We start from the raw sequence: 22,268 nt of genomic DNA on the forward strand, positions 1-22,268 counted from the left end.
TAATCCTAAGGAGGCAGGCATTTCTGTTTTATGGAGTTGATATAGTGCCTGAGTCAACTGTCGATGAAGCCTTTAATGGATGGCAGACCCCTGTGTGCGTGCTGTGGAACATCACAAAACTCTTTTAATTAGGGCAGTTTATATGAGGGCTGATCTGCGGGGAACTCGCACTACTTTTAGAGAAGTTGTGAACTTTCCCACTCAGTGTTTCCATGCGCGGCGGCCAGCTGAGCAGAAGCTGCGATTGGTAAGGTGGATAAATGTTCCCATTGTAGGCTCCATTTAGATTGAACAGTAAGGATCCTCGCTGTGCACTAATGGTCAGCCCTAGCTATCAGTGTGAGTCTGGAAATGGCACAGGCTTTGCCATTTACCTCAATTCTATTGTAAACTTGGTTTTCTCGCTCTTTTCAAGTAAATAATATCCCAGATGAATTTCTCAAGGTACCTCCAGATATTAATGGAACTCAGGGAAGCCTGTAAGGAAGCAGTCATTTCTTAAAAATTGCAATTAAAAGTGTAAATCACCAGTTTTTGTTTTCCAAAGAACATTGATAATGCATAGCTGAAGCCAACGGGGGTGTCCTAAACCTAATTGCATCAGTGCTGACCTGCTAGAATATATTACCCGCTAGGACTGGCTTTCATTACAGAAACTTCTAGGTGTTAGAGTCATTTTAAGGATCGTTTGTATGGGATCTAATATCCAGAAAGGTCTGCATAATGGGTCTTTACAAGCACCATGCCTTAAGGCATCTTAAAATCTTTGAAACCTTAAAAAAATACAAGGGTTGTTTTGACATCAACGTATTATATATATATATATATATATATATATATATATATATATATATATATATATATATATATATATATATATACTCACACATATAAAAAGGACTAGCAGACCAGGTCACATCAATATCTTCTCTTTATTAACCATGCGATTCATGGAATAAAGAGTAGGTATTGATGCAACCTGGTGTGCTATCCATTTATTGGACTGGTTTAGAGTGTGGACACACAATTATATATATATATAGCACCTCAAGGTCCCTCCATATTTAAGTCCCCGCCCTCCCGAGGTCCCTCCCGCGCTGCATAGTGTACCTTTTACCACCTTCCTCCTTAACCAGCAACTGCGATTGGGTGAGAGGGGGTGACCATGAACTGGGGAGCATCTGCAGCATCCTAGGTGAGTGGACCTTGTTCAGCAGGGTCCATGAGGGCTGGGGGCCACTGGGGTTTTTGAGGTGTCCTGCTGGCCCAGTCCCCAGTGCAGTGGACTGACACTGAAGGAATAAATATATCTCTGATAACTGAGCAATAGTTTCTCATGTTAAAGCCTTATCTCTTTAGACAATGTTTTATTAGAGCAGGAATAAAAAGAATGTCTGAAGAAGAATTAGCAATTCAGATTTGCAAGTTGCTGTTGAACTTGTGTTGGATAGAAGTCTACCTTTATTATTTGTCTCTAGCGTTTTTTGTCCTGTGATTGTGAGTTTTGTATGGCAGCACAATGGCGGCAGTGTGTTAATGATTCCTATAAATCCGAAGTTAATCATTGACTATCTTTACAATTGCAGCGGCCTGGCAGCAGGCGAAGATAATGGACAAAGAGGCTACATGCTGACATTTGTCATTGCTTACCTTCGGGTAGGTCACTTATTTTCCTCCCCTTTTTGTCTTGTCATTAGCGTGAGTATTGACATGCTCTGACCACAAAAGCTATTGAACTGAGGTCCTGAACATTTGTCGGACACATTTGCCTTTCATTTTAAACAGATGCCATCACCTTTTTCGTTCCCATCAAATCCACATAAAGTCTTATTAGTTCAGGATGTGCAAATAGGATAGGATAGGAAAAAGTGATTGATTGAATAGACACAGTGATCCTTTGGGGCCTTAACACCATCTCATACATGAAACAGATCCTATTATCATAGTATCATTAGAAGATTACGGTCCCACCCAGGCCTTCTTTGGCTTTCTTAGGGCTCTGGCACACGGGGCAACTTCAAGGCAAGTTCCGCGATTTTGGGGAAATCGCGGCGTCACGTGTGCCATCCCACTGGCAATTTACATTCTCGCCGGTGGGATGGCATTTCGGGGAGATTAGTTGCCCACGACAAGGGAGATTTGTTGAGGGAGACTAGTCTCCCCGTGTGCCAAAGCCCTTAGGTGTGATCCCAGAAAGACTAAAATTACCCTGTTAGAAATTATTTGTGGATATCTTTAAAAGCAAAGACTGAAATCCTCTTGCCTTGGCTCTGCCTGCTACAGGTCCAAATAATTATTATTATTCTTTAGTTACATAGTGCCAACATATTTCTCTTTACAGAAATTCATTCACCTCATCCCCTGCCCCAGAGGAGCTTACAATCTAAGGTCTCTTTATCACATTTACACACACAGTGGTCAATTTATCATGAGCTACCCATACATGTGCACTCTCCAGTCTCCTTTCAGATACCTGTGGTTCATAAAGTTCTTTGACCTTTTTGAGTCTGTGAGATGTTTTTAATGTGTATGTGGAGAAAATCCATGCAAACACAGGAAGCACATACAAACCTCTTTGCAGGCCTAGCTAGAGTAGGACCCTGGAACCCGTTGCTGCAAGACAGCAGTTCTAATCTGCTAACCATTGCACTGCCTAATGTAGTGATCCCCAACCAGTTGCTCGTGAGCAACATGTGACTCACCAGCTTGTATGTTGCCCCAGTGGTCTCACTCAGGTGCTTATTTTTAAATTCCTGGCTTGGGGGCAAGTTTTGGTTTCATAAAAACCAGGTGTACTGACAAACACAACCTCCTGTAGGCTGCCAGTCCACATAGGGACTACTCAATAGCCAATCGAAGCCCATATTTGACACCCCTGGGAATTTTTTTCATGCTTGCATTGTTCCTCAACTCTTATATTTGGTAGTGGCTCACCGGTAAGAAATGTTGGGAACCCCTAGCCTAGTGGATGTCTAGCTCACAATAGTGCACTTGTTATGCTTTTACTTATTGTTCTCTGCCTGTATTGCTGTTGTATATTTTTATTTTTTTTTCTCCTACAAAGGACCTTGGCATGGACTACTATGTAATAGGGGAATCCTTTGAGACTTCAGTTCCATGGGACAGGTAAGCATCAGGATGAATTAAGGGCTGCAGCTAATTGCTTAAGCATGATCATCCTCTTCTTGAATAATATAAAAACCAAGCACAGCTTGTTGCTTTCCAAGAAAAGCTCATCTTTTCATTGATTTGTATAAAATAAAATTACAACTGTGACCATATTTGAAACCTTTTCTGGCTTATACCAAAGACACAGATAATGCATGTAAAGTTCCTCTCATTTTGATATTTCTCCAGAAAAAGTGGATATCTACCCAATGTTGCCTCCTCTGTGATGGCCCAAACTGGACTTATCTGAATGTTCAACTCTCAGGCTAATAATCATATCACGATGGTGGCTAGTGCTGTGCCACTGGCCTTAGACCACCTATATATCCTAATGAGGTCTTCAGCCAAATGGAATCAACCGTTTCTGTATTCCGTTGCAAAAAAAAAAAAGTACACACCCTGGCAGAAAAAATACACACTGAGGGCCTGAAATCTGAGCACCTTGTGGGTTCAACCATTTAGAATCAAGAGAGACAGAGTAACTCTTGCAGCAAAGACAACTATTTCAGTGTACAGAAACATAACTCTCCCTTGCTCACGTGTTAACTTATTCCATGCCTCGTTGCCGGCATCATACTGACCGAAGGAATAAGATAAAGTAAACCATTTTGTTTTAGATTAATTGTCTTTGCATAGAGGAGGACCCATTCTGTCTGGGAAAACACTGTAATCTCCAGGAAAATCTTTCTGTACTTTTCTGTTTATGGGAAACAAAACTCCAAGTGAATTAAACCATATGCATATTTTACTTCTCGTGTAAATGCTGCAGACGTGGGAGTGTCCAAGAAGTTTCTTGGGCTTAAAGTGATACATGTTTCAAAAATAATTTGTTAAATCCTTTATCCTACTGTTATCTGTAGAGAGTATTCTTCTATCCCACCATTTGGTCTTTTATTGCTTGGCCTGTATTAAAGCTTTAATGTGCAGTTTATAGATCATTAATCCCCAACCAGGGGCTTGTGAGCAACATGTTGCCCAACAACCCCTTGTATGTTTCCCCCAGTGGCCTCAAAGCAGGTGTTTTTTTTTTTAATTCCTGACTTGAAGACAAGCTTTAAACAAGCTGGTAAACAGAGCCTCCTGTAGGCTATTATTCCATATAGGGGCTATCAATAGCCAACCACAGCCCATTTGTGGCACCAACAGGAACCTTCTGCATGCTTGTGTTGCTCTCCAACTCTATACATTTGAATGTGCTCGCAGATGAAAACGGTTGGGGACCCCTATGCCAAGTGTTGCATTGTGAGTTGGAAAGGAGTAGGCATCAGGCTCTTACAGGCAAATTGCATGGCACTGCAAATTGTAGTCCATAAAGAACCACTACTTTGACATTTTGCTGCAGAATTGTTCTTACTAAAAGACAATAGTACAAAAAAAGATTAATAGTAGCTGTCTGTATAGACTATGATCAGGCTTATTGAGGTTGCCTGGTAACATCCCCTTTGCTGATGTTCCACATGAAGCTTATGCTGCTTAATAAAAATTCTGATGCAGAACTGTGAATTTTGTATTATATACATACTTCATAGCACGAGTTGGCCCTTGACAGCAACCCAGAGCATGTGTAGTAAATCAGCAGAGAGAAGATGGGGAACTTCTAAGAGCCCCAAAGCTTGCCCATCCCATTCATCCAGAACAGCCAGTTTGTGAAGCCAAAGAACCCATAATAAAATAATCATGAGTTTTATTAATAAAAAGCTGTAGAAATATATACAAAATAAGATATTAGTAAATTTCTGAGTAGTAAAGGTTCACTGGGCAAATTAGATGTTTCTCAGATTTAATATAACATGCTAGTATTGTGAAATGAGATATGTTTGGTTGTAATTAGTGTTCTGTATGAATTTATTGATAATGTCATTATATTTTTCTTGGTCCCTTATGAGCCTGTGGCATCCATTCTCACTATTACTGTTGTTGTTGACCAATGACTTGATCTGTTTGCAATGCATTTGTGTTTGTAGGGTTTTGGATCTGTGCCGCAACGTTAAAGAGAGAATTGTTCGAGAGTGCAAAGAAAGAGGCGTTCAGTTCCCTCCCCTTTCTACATGCAGGTACGTCCCTTCCTTTAGACAATGTCAACTTGTATTTGCAGTGCATTGTCATTTCTCTCTTCATTCAGGCTTTAAATAACTTGTTTTCTCTGTTCACTGGCTTTAGTAAACAAGGTCATAATGCAGCTGTTAGGGAAATGCCTGAACCTGGCAAACAAAGGGATTTTTGCCCAATGTTGCACCCAGGTGGTGGGTGCTATGGCCCCTGGGATTACTGCAAGGACTTATTCTGACCTGTCAAGAGAAGCACGCATTAACAGCCTGAATACATCCTCATCTGATGGGATCCCAGCTGATCCCAGACAAAGCAATTGGTTGTCCTAAAAATCTGCTGACTCATTGATTTGGCCAATAAGCTGCTCACTAAGTCAGTATGAGTGGCAAGTGTGTCTATCATAGGCCAATGGCAGATGGGTTGATTTCTCCACTGGCATGGAGATCTGTTGCCTTCTGCGTATTTTGTTGCAAAAATGCATAGTTTTTTTCAGGCTGAAATCCACTGTGTGGCGCACCTACATTCAGTAAGTGGCAGGTAGCAGATTGGCATTCCATGCCAGTGGAGAAAATAACCTGTGGGACTTTGGACTTTATTGCATAAGAGGATATTATAATAGAATCTCTGCTGGAAAGAATACTGTACATGATATGTCATCTGACATTCTATTTCCCATCCAGCCAAGAATAACTGGATCGATTTGCCCATTTAACCTCTATAAAAAACCTTTGCGTTGATTGGCACTGCAACAGAATGAGATTTTACATCTTAGGTTTTGCATAAATTTTTTAAAAATGAAATAAATCACATTGAAGGGCGTAATATAAATAAACTATTACTTTGTAGCTGTTAATTCCTACATTTAATTCTTTATTGGATTCAAATTAGAAAGAAATCTTTACAAAAAAAACCCCAGGAAGTTTTATAGTTTTTTTTTTTCATTTTACACTAGCAACGTAATTCTTTTATGTTTCAGTGACATGTTATCTTTCCTAGATTGACTTAGATTAAATTGTTTGCCATTTAGCTGTTAAACTGCCTCGAAAGTTGTAAACAGTTTTGTAGATTTTATTTAGAACGCGCGCAGGGGGGAAAAGATGATTGAAGGTTGCCATAAAAAAGACAGAGAACAGATCTCTTAAAAGGCTCGACATCTGAAGAAACGCCTGTAAAACGTTCTTGGTGGTGCATTGCAAATGTGTCAGTATTATCTTTCTCGGCAGCGGGCTTAATTGCAGGGCATATATCTTCGTGCCGCCATGTTTACAAAAACAAGGCCTAAACTGTAAACCAAATAGTTTTGCAGTAGAAATGTCAAACAACTTCTTTTTCTCTCTCCACTGCATTAAATGTTAATGGGCAGTCTTAGCTGATTATTTTTCGGCGTACTGTCTTTGTGAATGGGCGTAAATCATATAGTTTTTTTTCCCTGCACAATGACAATTTGGCGTGCCTGTACTCTGGTAAAGAGTACAGACTTGGTTGGTACCACAAGCAGAGGAGAAGTCTAAATTAGGTATGATTAGAGTGCTACTGACCTAGTAAGGACACTTATATCACTAGCACCCAGCAACAGAGCTTGCATGGGAGAGGAAGCTTGGTAATTTAGTTCAGCAACACCTTATAGTGTAGGTAAAGTATTATATTGTAGTGTAGTATTATATACAGCGTGCTAATGAGGATAAGACTATTCAGCTATGATGGAAAGCTGCAGTTTAGCTTTCTATTGGATGTCCCTTCTTATTTCAGTTCATATACTTTTTAGTTGAAACTGTGTGTTTGTGTGTATTTGTGTATATGTGTATATGTTGCTCAACTCCTCTCTCATTCCCTCCTCACACACTCGCATTCAAGACTTTGCAATGGCTGCCCCCCTTCTCTGGAATTCGCTCCCACAATCTGTCAGATTTTCTCCCAATCAATCTCTCTGACTTTCTCCCAATCTCTCTGCCTTCAAGAGATCTCTATAAACGCAATACCCTGTGCCACACCTATCACAACTCTGGTCATGCCCATTCCCACACCTTGTGTCTCAACCCTTTCTCCTTGTAGATTGTAAGCTCTTTTGGGCAGGGCTCTCTTCACCTCTTGTATCAGTTATTGATTGCTTTATATGTTACTCTGTATGTCTAATGCATGAAACCCACTTATTGTACAGCACCACAGAATATGTTGGCAATTTATAAATAGGTATGTTAACAATAATGTCAATAATGATGCTACATTCTCTGTGCTGCTGCTTCTGACTCCTGATTAACAGTGATGAGCGAATAACTTACTTCTGCTCCTTGTTTCAGGAGTCAGCAAAGAACAGAAAGGGATAAACAAATACTGCTTTCAAATGTTCTTGTACAGATATCTTTATAACCACTGAAATGGTATCATGAATGCTCGTTTGCAGATTACTGAGAATTTTATCTTCTTGCTTTATGCAAAAGCTGTGTTTGGGTAGAGTTCCCTTTTAGATGTGCTGTTCCATTTTCTCAGACATTAAAGAGAACTGAATTATATAAATATTTTTGCAGTGTAGCTTTACAGAGAAAAGGGAATGATTTTTAAAAATTTGAATGAATTAAATGGAGTCTCTGAGAGATGGCCTTCCCGTAATTTGGAGCTATGTGGATCACAGATTTCTGGACAATGGATCCCATGCCTCTAGTACATTTTTAGAAGAAAAAAAGGCAATTTAATGCTGCCAAAGCATTTATACCTCTTATTGTCGTTAAAGGGGTTGTTCACCTTTAAGTTAACTTTTAGTACGCTAAAGAGTAGCTAATTCTAACCCACTGACCCCAGCAGCCAAAAAACGATTGCTCTGTGAGACTAAAATTTTATTGCTACTCTTTCTTACTTACCTTTTTTATTCAAGCCTCTCCTTATATTCCAGTCTTTTATTCAAATCAGTGTCTAGTTGCTAGGGTAATTTGGACCCTAGCAACTAGATAGGTACTGAAATTCTATACTGGAGAGCTACTACATAAAAGCTAAATCATTTAAAACCCACAAATAATAAAAAATGAAGACCACTTGCAAAGTGTCCCAGAATATCACTCTCTACATCAGGCATCCTCAAACTACGGCCTGCGGGACGAATATGGCCCCCCAAGGTAATTTACCCGGCCCTCCACTATGATCTGATACAAGGATGCAGTGGGGAGCAGGAGGAAGTATCGGGGAGTGGGCCATAGAATGAGGACATGAGGGGAGGACTTTAATCCGGCCCTTCAACAGCCTGAGGGACCATGAACTGGCCTCCCTTAAAAAGTTTGAGGACTCCTGCTCTACATCATAAAAATGTATTTATATTGGCAATGTTTTACACTTCTTGATTTTGTGCTTCGCTAGGTAGGTGCAGTTTAGGGTGAGGTATAGTAAAAGTTAAAGTGGGAAATCTAGAAGGGTTCCCAGTAGTTCAGTTTCTTGACAATCAGGAAATTGGCACTTTTACCCTTATTCCCTAATGCAAATGGCTTGTCGGGGAAAAGGACTGAGACAAGTATTTGTTCTGGCTCAGAGACAATAAATACCTATTTGTTTAGATTTAATATATAATGCTATACCTCACCAGGGCCGGATTTCTTAACATGGCGCCCCGAGGCCGCCCCCATTGCTCACCACCCCGGCCTGTATGCGCATTCATGTAACTCATGGACGAAGCAGCGGGGAGAGGATGCGCTGAAGTTTTCCCCATTGCTCCATATCCAAGCAAATTTTCAGTGTGGCTTGGGTGGCATGCCACCCCAAATTTGTGCCGCCCTAGGCCCGGACCTTTGTGGCCTCTCCACAAATCTGGGCCTGTACCTCTCCCTATACATTAGGGATCCACCAAATCCACTATTTTCGTATTCAGCTGAACCCTAAATCCTTCATGAAAGATTTGGCGAAATAATGAACTGAATCTGAGTCCTAATTTGCAAATCCTGCTGAAAAAGCCAAATCCCGAACTGAATCTTGGATTCGGTGCATCCCTAATATACATTTAATATATCTGCTATTTCTTTTTTCAGGGGGTTTTCAGAAGTGCTGGAGTTCTATTACAGGAATGAACACCTGATACAAGTCAATTGTGGAGCTTAAATACATTTGAATTTCACATTTTCTCCCTATGAATTAAAAAAATAATAATTGCTATCATTAACTTTATAAAAAATAATATTTTACTAATTTGTCATTCTTCTAACTGTGTGACTGACATGTATAAGGTATTTTAAGAGCAAACATTCACAGGTTGTAAAATTCTGCAGTGCTCCTATCTAAACCCCATCCACATAGACACAAATACATTGCAGTTGTTTTAGGTGGGCCTTTTTGGTCATTTATATTTACTTAAAGAGGTATGGGATCCCTAATCCAGAAACCCATTACCCAGAAAGTTCTCAATTATAAGATGACCATCTACCATAGAATCAATTTTAACCTAATAATAAAAATAATAATAAATAGAAATAATAATTTTAGAAAGGATTCCTTTTTCTCTGTAATAATAAAACAGTACCACGTACTTGATCCCAACTAAGATATAATTAATCCTTATTGGAGGCAAAAAAAATCCTATTGGGTTTATTTAATGTTTAGATGATTTTTTTTTAGTAGACTTAAAGTACAAAGATCCAAATTACGGAAAGATCCCTTATCCGGGAAAACTCCAGGTCTCCAACACTCTGGATAACAGGTCCCATACCTGTATCAGTATTGCATAAAATGCTGGTGCATGCTGGCAAGAACAGTCTTTCCCCAGGCTGGCACATATGTTGGCATGTTTGGATTGTATCCCAGAAGGTCACATTCAAGTGTTGACCTTGACATTTATCAGATTTATCACCACTTGGTTTCCATTCCAGGTAAACAAAATCTGGGAAACCCTATGCAAGGCTCCCCCTGTTCAGTTTAGGCTGGCTCTGATAGCCCCTGACCTTGCATGTTGTAAACCCGTCACCCTTAATACATGGAGTTATTGCTAGGATTACACAGTATTTAGCACTGGTGCTTCTAATTTCTCTTGCAAAGCTAAAAACCTGGCCAAATATATGGCTTACTGGGAAGGCACAAATTCCTTTTAAATTATATAAGTTGCGAAACATATAATGTGGTGCAATAGCATGGCTTTTATTATACCCAAAGATAGTGTGTGTGTGTATACACACACACACACACACCAGGTATGCCAAATAAGGCCTAAGATTGGTTATTTGGTAGCCCCTATGTAGACTGGTAGCCTAAAGGAGGCTCTGTTTGTCATTACACTGGGTTTTTATGCAACCAAAACTTGCCTCCAATTCGAGAATTTCTGCTCCACCCCCATCCTTTTTAGTATCATTTAAAGGAAATATATTGATCCTAAGTCCTGACTGATCAACTAAAACTTTTAAGACTCAGGAAGAGTGTCAGTTTCTGAAGATTGCTGGGCTACTCTATCACACACCATTGCATCTCAGTGTGGCCATGTATGATGTTTCTGGTCTTAAAATTAGGCTCTCCGCTCCATGAGACCGGTGCCTCTGGGAGAGCCGTGTATCAGTTTTTGAGTTCATTACACATGACTTTTCTTACACGCTGCATTTTTGAATTCTCGAGCATTATCTAATTTGAGGAAAAACTTGGACAGAATAGCCAAGGTCACTTTTTTGTTTGCAGAAGTCTCAAACATGCGAAAATCGCATTGTTTCATTTCCACTGAGATTGAAAATCTCTAATGCTTTCATTAGGTATGTGGTAGTTTTGCTTTGGGAAAACCTTCCCTTAAGGATTTGGTCGAATTTGAACCAAATCAACATATACCTGTACAAATTAGAGTAAGGAAATTTCCTTGTTCATTGATGATGAAAGAGGCTTGGATTTGAACGAATAACCAACCCCTTTAACCAAGACTAAGGTTTGCAGCTCATGGGGCAGATTTCAGGCATTTGGCACAGCGCGGTTTGTAGCTCACAGCCTGCTGCTGCCTATAAAGTGTAAAAAGTGCCAGTACTGGTGCTTGTAAGTGATTATTAGCCTAATATTATTTTTAGAATTTTAAGGCTGAAAAGTACAGGTATGGGACCCATTATCCAGAATGCCCTAGACCTGGGGTTTTCTGGATAAGGGGTATTTCCATAATTCGGATCTCCTACCTTAAGTTTGCTACAAAAAATATTTAAACAGTAATTAAACCAACTAGGATTGTTTTGGCTCCAATAAGGATTAATTATATCTTAGTTGGGATCAAGTACAAGGTACTGTTTTATTATTACAGAGAAAAAGGAAACATTTTTAAAATTGTGAATTATTTGATTAAAATGGAGTCTATGGGAGATGCGCTTTTAGTCATTTTGTATTTAACTCTATGAGATGTGGCTTTTAGGAAAACTTAATTTTGAGAAATGTGGCATTGCCAAAAGGAGAAATCTGCCCTGTATGCCAGTACCCTAGGGCCAGTGGCACGCGTTGTGCGGGCACAAATACGCTTTCATAAAGGGAAAAAGGGCAGAGGCAAATAATTATACTTCATTTCCTTTATATTTCTGTTAGACTAATATAAGGGAACAATAAGAAATGGGGGTATGGTGCCCCTCTAAGAAATTCAACAGCCCTGTTCACTCTATATCTGGTGCTGTTTCCAGTCTCATTGAGGCACAGCTCCTTGGGCTATGGGGCCCATCACTGCACCATGACAAGCTTGCTCTTCCCTTGGCCACTCCATATTTACTCACTACCTTATTCTTTTTCAGGGTCACACAGACTTACGATGCTGGAGCTTGCGTCTATTTCTATTTTGCCTTCAACTACAGGGGTTTAAGTGATCCAGTTCATGTCTATGAAGAAATTGAGGTAATTCATTCCTCTTTTTTGCAGAATTTTTTTTTATTTTTTACTTTTACGTTTGTGTATGTAGAGCATAATTGTGTACAGAATGAACAACCCACACTTGGCTCATCACCTCTTGCTGGCCTTTAACATATAACTGGGCATGCTGGGAGTTGTAGTACTGCCAGATCTGGGAACCCAAGGTAAAGACATAGGATGTTAAAGTGATATTGGCATTTCCTATCGAACATTGGAATTGTGTCAGTGTAAATTAACAGAATTCTATGGAATAGGTTGTTAAAAAGGAGTCTCTGACCCTCCATCCAGCGCAGTATATCCGAGTGTCTGTCTCCTGCTCCCTTAGCATGGCTATAGGTTTTGTCTGGCTCAGTCACTCCTGACCAAGCAAGCCACTTATTAGCCATTTTCACAATGGGCTTTGGCAGATATCTGTCTGGCAGGCTTGGAAATCCAAGTTCTGTTTCGGAGCTCACAGACCTGAGGCGAGCCCCTTTAATAGAGAACAGCCTGCATTAGGAGAGGGATGGGCAGAGGGAGACACATAGGCGCCCCCACCTCCCACCAGCTTCTAAGTGTATAAATAAATATAAATCTGCAGATCCTCCTTTCCAGCGCAGAATAATCTCTAAAAATATTTCGTAATAAATATTTATCGATAGAAAACCTACTTAAGTACACTATTAGGGGATTTAATATTCATGGAAACTCCATCTTATGATTTAAAGAGTTGGAAATGAAAATTTTCTTGATTCGATTTAATTTAAGGTAACTTTCATTAATGTACTTGCACTTCTCAATCTCACTGAACTACAAATCCCAGCACACTGTACCATATTAGCAGGGGCTGTAGTTAAACAAAATCAGTGTTTTATTCTTAAAGTAATATTGCCCCATAACTATCCAGAGCAGTATAGTGGGGTTGGCCGGTGCCACCTTGAACCCCCTTAATTTTCTCTGCAAATCAAACCCCAACACTGAGCATGAAGCCAATCTGGATCTGACTGCAACTTTACATGCACAGAGTGGGTGATCATCAGGTTTCTGCATTGGCAGGGTGGGACTTCTGACTTTGTACCATTACATGGTTATTTTTAGTATAATCTATAGCTTCTAATTGGCATTTGTCTTTTTCTCCTATGATAATTCATATTGTAAATGGGTCACATATTTTTAACATATTAACAATCCATGAATAACTAATAAAGAATATTTAACTGCCAAAAAGAAGTCTTGGTGCATTAGGCATCGGTGACTCTTTTGATCCTACAGTAAACATGTTCTATACTGTACTATTGTTTTTATTACTGCTTGTCCTAACATTGCAATCCAAAATGTTCTCTATATATAAGAAGCGCAATATGTTTTTTTTTTTTTTGTTAAAGTAAAACAGCCTTTTTGTGAGTCCAACCTATAAGTCTAAGTTTTCATTTCTCCCACACATGGGACCAAAGAAATAAAAAATTCTATATTTATTCCTTACAGTTTGCTGCTAGAGAAGAAATCCTTGCTAATGGTGGAAGCCTTTCACATCATCATGGAGGTAAGACGTTTAAATACAGGTATGGGATCTGTTATCCACAATGCTAGGGACCTGGGATTTTCTGGATAAGGGGTCCTTCCGTAATTTGGATCTCCAAACCTTAAGTCTACTAAAAAATCATTACATACATAAAACATTAAATAAACCCAATAGGATTGTTTTGCCTCCAGTAAGGATTAATTATATCTTAGTTGGGATCAAATACAAGGTACAGGTATAGGATCCCTTATCCGGAAACCCATTATCCAGAAAGCTCTGAATTACGGAAAGCCCCTCTCCCATAGCCCGTCTTTTAATCAAATAATTCAGAATTTTAAAATTGATTTCCTTTTTCTCTGTAGTAATAAAACAGTACCTTGTAACTGATCCTAACTAAGATATAAATAATCCTTATTGGATGCAAAACAATCTCATTGAGTTTAATTAAGTTTTATTGATTTTTTTAGTAGACTTAAGGTATGGATATCCAAATTACAGAAAGACCCCTTATCTGGAATACCCCTGGTCCCGAGCTCTCTGGATAATGGGTCCTATACCTGTACTGTTTTATAATTACAGGGGAAAAGGAAATTATTTTTAAAAATTAGAATTATTTGCTTAAAATGGAGGTTTGGCCTTTCCGTAATTTGGAACTTTCTGGATAACAGATCACACACATGTATGCTATATTTCTTTGTGGAAATTAGATCACCATACCTTAAAAGGGTTGTTCAGCTTTGAATTAACTCCTACTATGATGCAGTGATTGATATTCTGAGAAAATTTGCAGTTTGTCTTCATTTTGTATTTGTTTTTTTTTTTATTATTTAACCTTTTGTTAGCAGCTCTGCAGTTAGCAACTTTAGCAGCTATCTGGTTGCTAAGGTCTGAATTACCCTAGCAACCAGACAGTGGATAAGTCATAAAAATGACAACAACAATAAAATTGTAGCCTCATAGAGCAGTAGTTTATGGGATGCTGGGGTCAGTGACCCCCATATGAAACCTAGAAAAAGTCAGAAGAAGGCGGCAAATAATTCAAAAAGTATACAAAAAAATAAATAATGACCACTTGAAATGTTGCTAGAAATAGGGAATTCTATGACACACTGAAAGTTAACTTAAAGGTGAACTGCCCCTTTTAAAACCCATTTAAACATTTTATGAACACTACAGATTGTTTTGCCACCAATATGGATTCATGCAGCTCTGTTACCACCAGGTACAAGGTACTGTTTTATTATCGCAGAGAAAAAGGAAATCTTTTTTAAAAATCATTTTTAAAAATTCTAATTATTTGCTTAAAATTGACTTTATGGGAAATGATCTTCTGCAATTCCACATAACGGGTTTCTGAATAAAGTTTTCCATACCTCTGATATATATATACACATCATAGTCATATGATGATTGTAATGTAAGCGTTTCTGTATGATGTTGCCAATATTCAGAATGTACCATATACCTTTAATACATGTGCAAAAGGTTCCCTCATCACTCTGTGTTATGGTAGCGCTGGATAGTGTAATGCGACTGCCCGCGGCGCGGCTCTGATGCTCCAGACAGAGCACCGGTGTTCTGCAGACGTAGCAGACTGGGCCTATGCTTGGAATTTCCATGCAGCTTCTAAACAATCCTTAGGATGGTCAGAGATCGGCATAATCCTGCATAACCTAAATCTATTTACATCACTGAGAGCTAAACAGGCTGTAAAATTCACCGATGGCAATGAACCAGTCATGGCAGAAAAGTAAGAAAGGATTTATGGCTGCATTGTATGAAACCAAGCGCATATGTGGAATTTACCATGCCCACGCAGCTATAAAAGGCAATTGTATGTGAAGGGCAAATCCGTGAATTCTGCCCACAATATTTCTGCATTAGCAATTCAAATCGGAGAATATTGCTCGGCGGCTTCTGGCCCCGCTTGCCTACGTGCGCGCTTTTAACTTACTATTAACATCTGCTTTCAAAAACAGTGAAATGGTAGAGAATCAGCCCTTCCTAAAACCAATAAATTGGGCAGAATAAGCGATCGAGATGAGCGATTACCTGCCAGAAAATACTAACTTTTAATTGTCATCTCTAACATAGGCAAATGGCTTCTACGCGACTGTTTAGTTTAGCCAAGTCAGGCGTTGCGAATAGAATACGTTATCCATCGTGTGCGCAGCTCTTTGTCACATTAGCAACACGGGGAAGTTTGTTTTCTTTTCACTCTTGGTATTCCATCCAGATGTGCCTCACGCCCTCCTCCTAATGCTATTTTTGTATGGAATCCGCACAAGTCCCAACATCCATGTTCTCCATCCATAGGATTTCATTTGTTTGTACATTAGGGCAGGTGGGGCAGTAAGTATGGCTCCTATATACTGGTTATGCACCCTCTAATGCAGAAATATATTCTTTCTCAGACACGTTTTTACTGCAATATGGTATTTTAATTCTTTATTACCAATACATGTCTTCTCCTGGACCTCCCTCACTTCCAGAAGCCTCTACAGCCCTTAGAGGTTGTTACACCTTTAAATTAATATCTCAAAATAATTCTAAATTAATAATATTTAAGGCCATAGAATGAGATGGTGCCTACACAACAATATTACAACTAATAAAATACATTTGTTGTTCAAGAATAAAATTTAAATGACAGAGTGAATTATTTGCTATGTAAACAGTGTAATTTAGAATAAAAAGTACCCCATAACAATCATGACAGGACCTTTTTAGTATTTTAAAGGAGAAGGAAAGGCTAGTAAAGAGTTAATCTCAAGCTGCAGGCATACCTTCAGTTATCTCAATAGTGCCCTTAAGTCTCCCCATATTTCACCTGTTCAGAAGATCTGAAGCCAAACAGGAAGAAAAAACTCTGAGCTGGGTAAAGAAAGTTCCCATAATGCCTCACTCCTGCACAGACACCCAGACCAGTGTACATGCTCAGTTAGTAAGACTATGAGTCCGCTTCCCGCTGATTGGCTCAGATCCACATTCCTAAGGGGGGGGGGGAGTGAGTTCTTGGCATTCTTGAGGGAGGGGGGAAAGAGCAGAGAGCTGCATGTCTCTGGCACATGAATTACAGACTCAACAAATATTTTTAAGAGGACAGAGCGTTTCTGTGAGTGCACTCACAGAAACGCTCCCCCTCCCTTTGGAATGTGGATGTGAGCCAATCAGCGGGAAGCTGACTCATAGTCTTACTAACATAGACCTTTCTGATAAAGCTTACTTAGTTTTTACCTTTCTTTCTTCTTTAATCTCAATATTAAATTGTAATCTGCAGAATAATGTTTTACTTTTAAACTGACCCAAAATTACTTCTTGGGATATATTAAAGTTAAAATGTTTTTCCAGGTTACAATTGACATATTGGAGCCTATCTACTATATTTTTTCATGTCTTAGTGTGGTTTTTTTGTCTTTAAAATACAATCTTCATTTGACTTGTAAAGAACCAATTTTGAAGGTGAAAAAAAATCATTAACAAATTAGGAGAGACGTGCGACATCATTGCAGCTTCTGTACCCCCCACATCTATTTAGCAAAGGAGATCAATGAAGGGAACATATCAGTCAGTAAATGCATAAATAACCTGCCCTGTAGCATCTGCTGCAGAGTAATCCTCACTTTCTGTTAAGCTTTTAATGGTTTTCTACAGACCCAAAGCTTAGCTCCTTACCATCCCAGAACACACTGAGCATGTGCAGTGCCACTGACACTCAGTATTTGACCTAACAAGATTAGAAGATGCGGAAGTGCTGTGGACAGCTTTGAAGACATGGTCCATTGTTGCTATAGGTTGCTAAGCTACTGGGCTGGTGCAGTAGGCACTAAGACTTTTATTAGACTCTTACACTAAATAATACCTATTGAGCTAATGCATGGTTCTCTTCACTGCTTGGGATTTACATTAAGCAGATATGTTTTAATCAGTTTGGGTGGATTCTTGAGGGATGCAGATCATTTTATTTATAACATATGAATGATGTCTATTTATATTGTCTCATTGAGAAGTCCATTGGCGGGGTGTGCATTTAGAAATGTTTGTATGCCATGAATATATACGGTAAAAAATGGAAAGTTGTGGTCAACCGCTACATTTTAAACCATTAGGCAACAGCAAAAGATCCTCTGCACTCACCCATTATCAATATATATTAGGACATTAAGACATTCTGTGCATTAAGCTACCAAGAAATTCCCTCCCCTTTAAGCAAAACCGCGATTGTTTGTCCATATATTGCAATATATGTATATATTTGTTTGTTTGTTTATATATATATATATATATATATATATATATATATATATATATATATATATATAAAACAACTCAAAACACAATACTGGCACTCACGTATGACTCGCAAATCCGCCTGGGTGCAGTCTTCAAAGTGTAAACAAGATAAGGAGAAAAAGAAGCCGCTCTCTCAGGACTTAGGTGCAAAAAATAAAAAGTATTTATTGAGTAGACGAACTGACGTTTCGGCTGAACACCTCAGCCTTTCTCAAAAGAGGTGTTCAGCCGAAACGTCAGTGTTCTACTCAATAAATACTTTTTATTTTTTGCACCTAAGTCCTGATATATATATATATATATATATATATATATATATATATATATATATATATATATATATATATATATATAAAACCTGGGCCAAATACATCAAAGTTGTCCCCAGTCTGGCCAGACCTACACTGACTTATTTATTTATTAAGAATTCTACTGCTTCAATATACATTTAGCAAAGGGACTAGGTTTTACCTCCCCCAGCTACAGTCAGGTGATCCCAGTGGAGCCAATAAAAGGGCAGGTTTTTACCCTGAAAGCAAGTAAGTTGCAGGTAAACCTAGTCCCTTTGCTAAATGTATATTGAAGCAGTGGGAGAGCATTGAATGTCTTAATGTCCTATGTATATTGATAATGGGTGCAGAGGATCTCTTGTTGTTGTCTATATGAATACATATAGTACCACTGACTGTGTGTCATTTTTGTTAATTCTATGAGGGCATCAGCTGACATAAATTCCTAATTTATTATTCGAGTCACACAACTGATATGGTAAAGAAAGAGTGACTTAACCACCATAAAGCCATTATAGATACGTGTTGCTCAGTGCTTGCTGTAAGAAACCTAGATTCAAATCCAAGTCTGTGCAGTCTATTCTGGGTTCATTCCAAACAAATGGCCTGTATTTCAGATTAACAGAAAAGCCAAAAAATATAAAGTTTCCAAATGGGGCAAGGGCCAAATGATCAGATCAGCCTGATTGGGCCCAGAATGCAGGTGGCCATGTTAGGCAAAGAACTGCTCGTTTGGCAAATGAGACCGTCTTAAGGCAAATGGCCAGTTTTAGCTATAAGGGCTTCCCTAATCTTGCCATGAGGCTTTTAAGGTTTTTGTTCAGTTTTGTAGAATGGTAAAACCCAGTCAAATCATTGCAAGACACAAGAAATAGATAATGTCACGTGACTTTCGAAAATATACTTTAAATAACTCTTTTCTTAAATTTCTCAGTTGTTCTTCGACGCTATTATAAATCCCCTTTACTTCTGATTTATTTACCGTAAAGCCAGGACAGCATTGTGCTGTTGATTTTTCGCTATGGTTTCTGATTTATGATCTTTATTCTTATTTTACAGGTTATTTTTGACTTTTGTTTGATAAAACACATTTTCAAATGGTTTATATAGAAAAACTACTAGCAATGTGTTTTTAATTACGTTTTGATCATCAGTGGGTTTAACCTCTTAAATATATTGTATGCAATGCAGTTCCAGAATTTGTAAAATGTTTCAAAGTCTATCTTTATCTAAATTTATTGTTATCAAAATGTTCCATTATCAATCACTTGGCTTAGCCGAAAACTAAAATGTTTCCAGGTGCCTGTGTAAATAGAGTTAAATGGACTGTTTTAACAGACTTAACTCCGTCATGAATATATTGAATTTATTGCTAGAAATCAAGGGAAACGGATCTTGAATTAGAAATGGGAAAAATAAAGTTCCCCAATAGGATTGCCCCTGGGGCTTCTTGGGAGTCCATTTGGTTCTGCAGCCTTGGGGAGATGTTTTCTTTGTCGTTTTTTCTCAAATATACATTTTTTTCTACTGACTTTGTTTTTTCCATTGAACTGGAAAACTACAACCCACACAAAAGTTGGATAAGTTCCACAAACTTTCTGAACCTTAAAACCTGTTGCCACAACTGTGTATACGGAGGTAATAAAATTCGGATTTGTTTAAGCACGTTCGGCCTGAGCTTGCTGCTTTGGATTAACTGAATGAAATCATCTTTATTTACTGACCTTCAGGACCTGCTCTGACATTTTCTTCTCTTTGCTTTTAGAGTTTAAAAAAAATCCAAGTGGGGTGGGGGTGCTGAGTATTGATGCTGTTTCGCTTGTACTGTTGGTCCTGTAATTGTGATTAATAACAGTTGCTTTCACTATCTGGAAACAGACAGGCTGGTTTGTCTGCCTACAATCATGCTGTGATAAATGGAGCTATTTTAACTCTGGTTTTGTGTATTAAAGAAAACAGATGTAGTCTAAGACTTCAGGCTATAAGGAAGTATAAACGCAGTTTAACTCAACTTCCCAGTGCTTGTTATTGTAAATGAGACGCTGATCCCTTTTTTCCTCTGTATTTTCTGCAGATATTTCATTTTTCTTTCCTTAGAAAAACACGTAACCCACTTTCTCACTTGAAGTTGCTATTATGTCTTCTCAGTTCATTTGTTTTTCGGTACAAACATGAATCGCTTTCCTTCTCAGTTCTTTTAAACATTAGGGTGTCAGTGGCTGATGGTATCAGTTCTACTCAGGGAACTGCCAGCTGTAGGAATGGGCTGCGATGCCAGTGCATGGCCAGAAGGCCAACGCCACAGTACATCATCCAACTTGATTGAGCTGCTGATATTTAGGCCTGATGGGGTTTCCTTCTTCAGTTGTCTTATTAGATCAGTCAACTTGTTGCATTGCAATTCCACATGCAAAACTTGCCTCCTTTTTTAGGCTTGTTTCCTTGTACGAGCCATATGACTTTTGCTTTGTGCACCATGAATAATAGCTTGGAAATGAGCTCAAACTAAACCAGCCCAAAGCCATTACAGCAGGGGTCCCCAACATTTTCTATCCAAAAGCCACATTCAAATGTAAAAAGAGTTGAGGAGCAACACAAGCATGAAAAATGTACTATGAATGCTTCTTAGACATATTAAATACTGCCTCCTGAAGCAATGAAAGAATTGACTTTTGCTGGTTTTAGCTCCTTGGAATGAGATTATCTTGGTCGACTGTCTTTGGAAGACACCTGATTCTTATACTGGCTGCATTTTTAGGTATTGAGGACTTGCTGCTGTGTCTATGCACTGTAGGAACTCAGTAGGTAGGCACTGTCAGATTAAAATAAATGTATACTTTTGTTTCGTACATACTGGCCTGTCCATAGGTTATTCTGAGAATGGCTACCTACTGAATTTCCTATGGTTATATGCTATCTGAAGGTTCAGTGATTGGCACCCCAGACCTATGGTTTTGCTGGTGAGCTTACTCTAGTTATGATAATATAACTGTTGTCTACACACTGCTGCTATATTGTCACACCAGGGTATGTGGCATATGGCATGGTTTGCACCAATAACCAGTAAAGGGGACCTGTCACCTTAAGAAGTAATTCCAAATCCTTTTTTATCATGTTAGTTGAGCACAATAAATATTACTTACATTACATTAGTTATATAAATCTTGTTTCCCTCAATCTTGCAAGTGCACAATCACAGCAAGCAGGCAGCTGCCATATTTCTGTTAAGACCAGCTTTGCGTCATCCCAAAATCTTGTTAAGCTCTGCAGTCTGGTATCTGATGCCCATGAACAGGATACACAAATGGAATGACATCTAGAAAGTGCTGAATGAAAAGTGAAAGTAACTGCCTGCCCTGCCTCTATTGCTAAGGCATTCAAGCATGGCAGGCAATATATGATTGACAGCTCAGATTTTCAAATACGTTTATAACAGGTATGAATGTATTAATAAAAAAAAAAAGAATTTGGGTTTCATGTTTAATTTCCAAAGGACTTTTTTAATACAGCTTTTAATGTGTTGGTGACAGGTCCCCTTTAATAACAGCCATATAAGACTTCCGCATGTTGCATGGCTGATTAATAATTGACATACATATGTACTACAAACAACACTGCTTCCTCAGGAGTCGTTTATCATTAACTTGTTACTAATTAATCCATCAGCATGGGGGTTTCTTAAGGGACACGTAATAAACAAGTGTCTTGGCAACTATGATTGCGGTCACCTAGAAAGGGTAGTTATAGTTACATCCTAGGCTAAATCATAACAATGTGTGCAGGACTGTGAAATAGATTTATATGTAAGCAGACCCATAATAGGTGTCAAGGAAACAGAAGAGCTGCATAATGCAGTGCCAGAAACCTCCATCTATAAGTTCTATAGGGTTACTGTATCTTCATTCTAGGGGCAATGTAGAAATAATTACCAGACTCAGAAAAAGATGTTATTATAATACTAATCTTTGTTGAAAGTTGTTCTTTCTGCTTCCAAGCAAAACAAAATCAAATTGTAATGAAGGTAATTATTATGGCGCTATAAAGCACCCCGGTGTCATCATAAAGTGCTTCACGAAGAAGAAACGGCTTAATAGCTAATCAGGAGACTGCCCTAATGACTGTAAGATAAACTCTAATAGGTTTAT

The 22,268-nt window shown here is 38.7% G+C and overlaps 1 protein-coding gene across 1 annotated transcript in view; it reads left to right on the forward strand.

Annotated features, from left to right (window-relative positions):
* Positions 1–22,268, forward strand: part of agps (alkylglycerone phosphate synthase) — a 136,311-nt gene that overhangs the window by 105,224 nt on the left and 8,819 nt on the right. The window contains 5 exon segments of the mRNA NM_001126829.1: positions 1,587–1,656; positions 3,065–3,126; positions 5,133–5,222; positions 11,925–12,024; positions 13,504–13,561. Of these exon segments, the coding sequence (NP_001120301.1) occupies positions 1,587–1,656; positions 3,065–3,126; positions 5,133–5,222; positions 11,925–12,024; positions 13,504–13,561 (380 nt within the window).

The sequence above is a fragment of the Xenopus tropicalis genome, chromosome 9 (assembly GCF_000004195.4).
Source record: "Xenopus tropicalis strain Nigerian chromosome 9, UCB_Xtro_10.0, whole genome shotgun sequence".
Lineage (NCBI taxonomy): Eukaryota > Metazoa > Chordata > Amphibia > Anura > Pipidae > Xenopus > Xenopus tropicalis.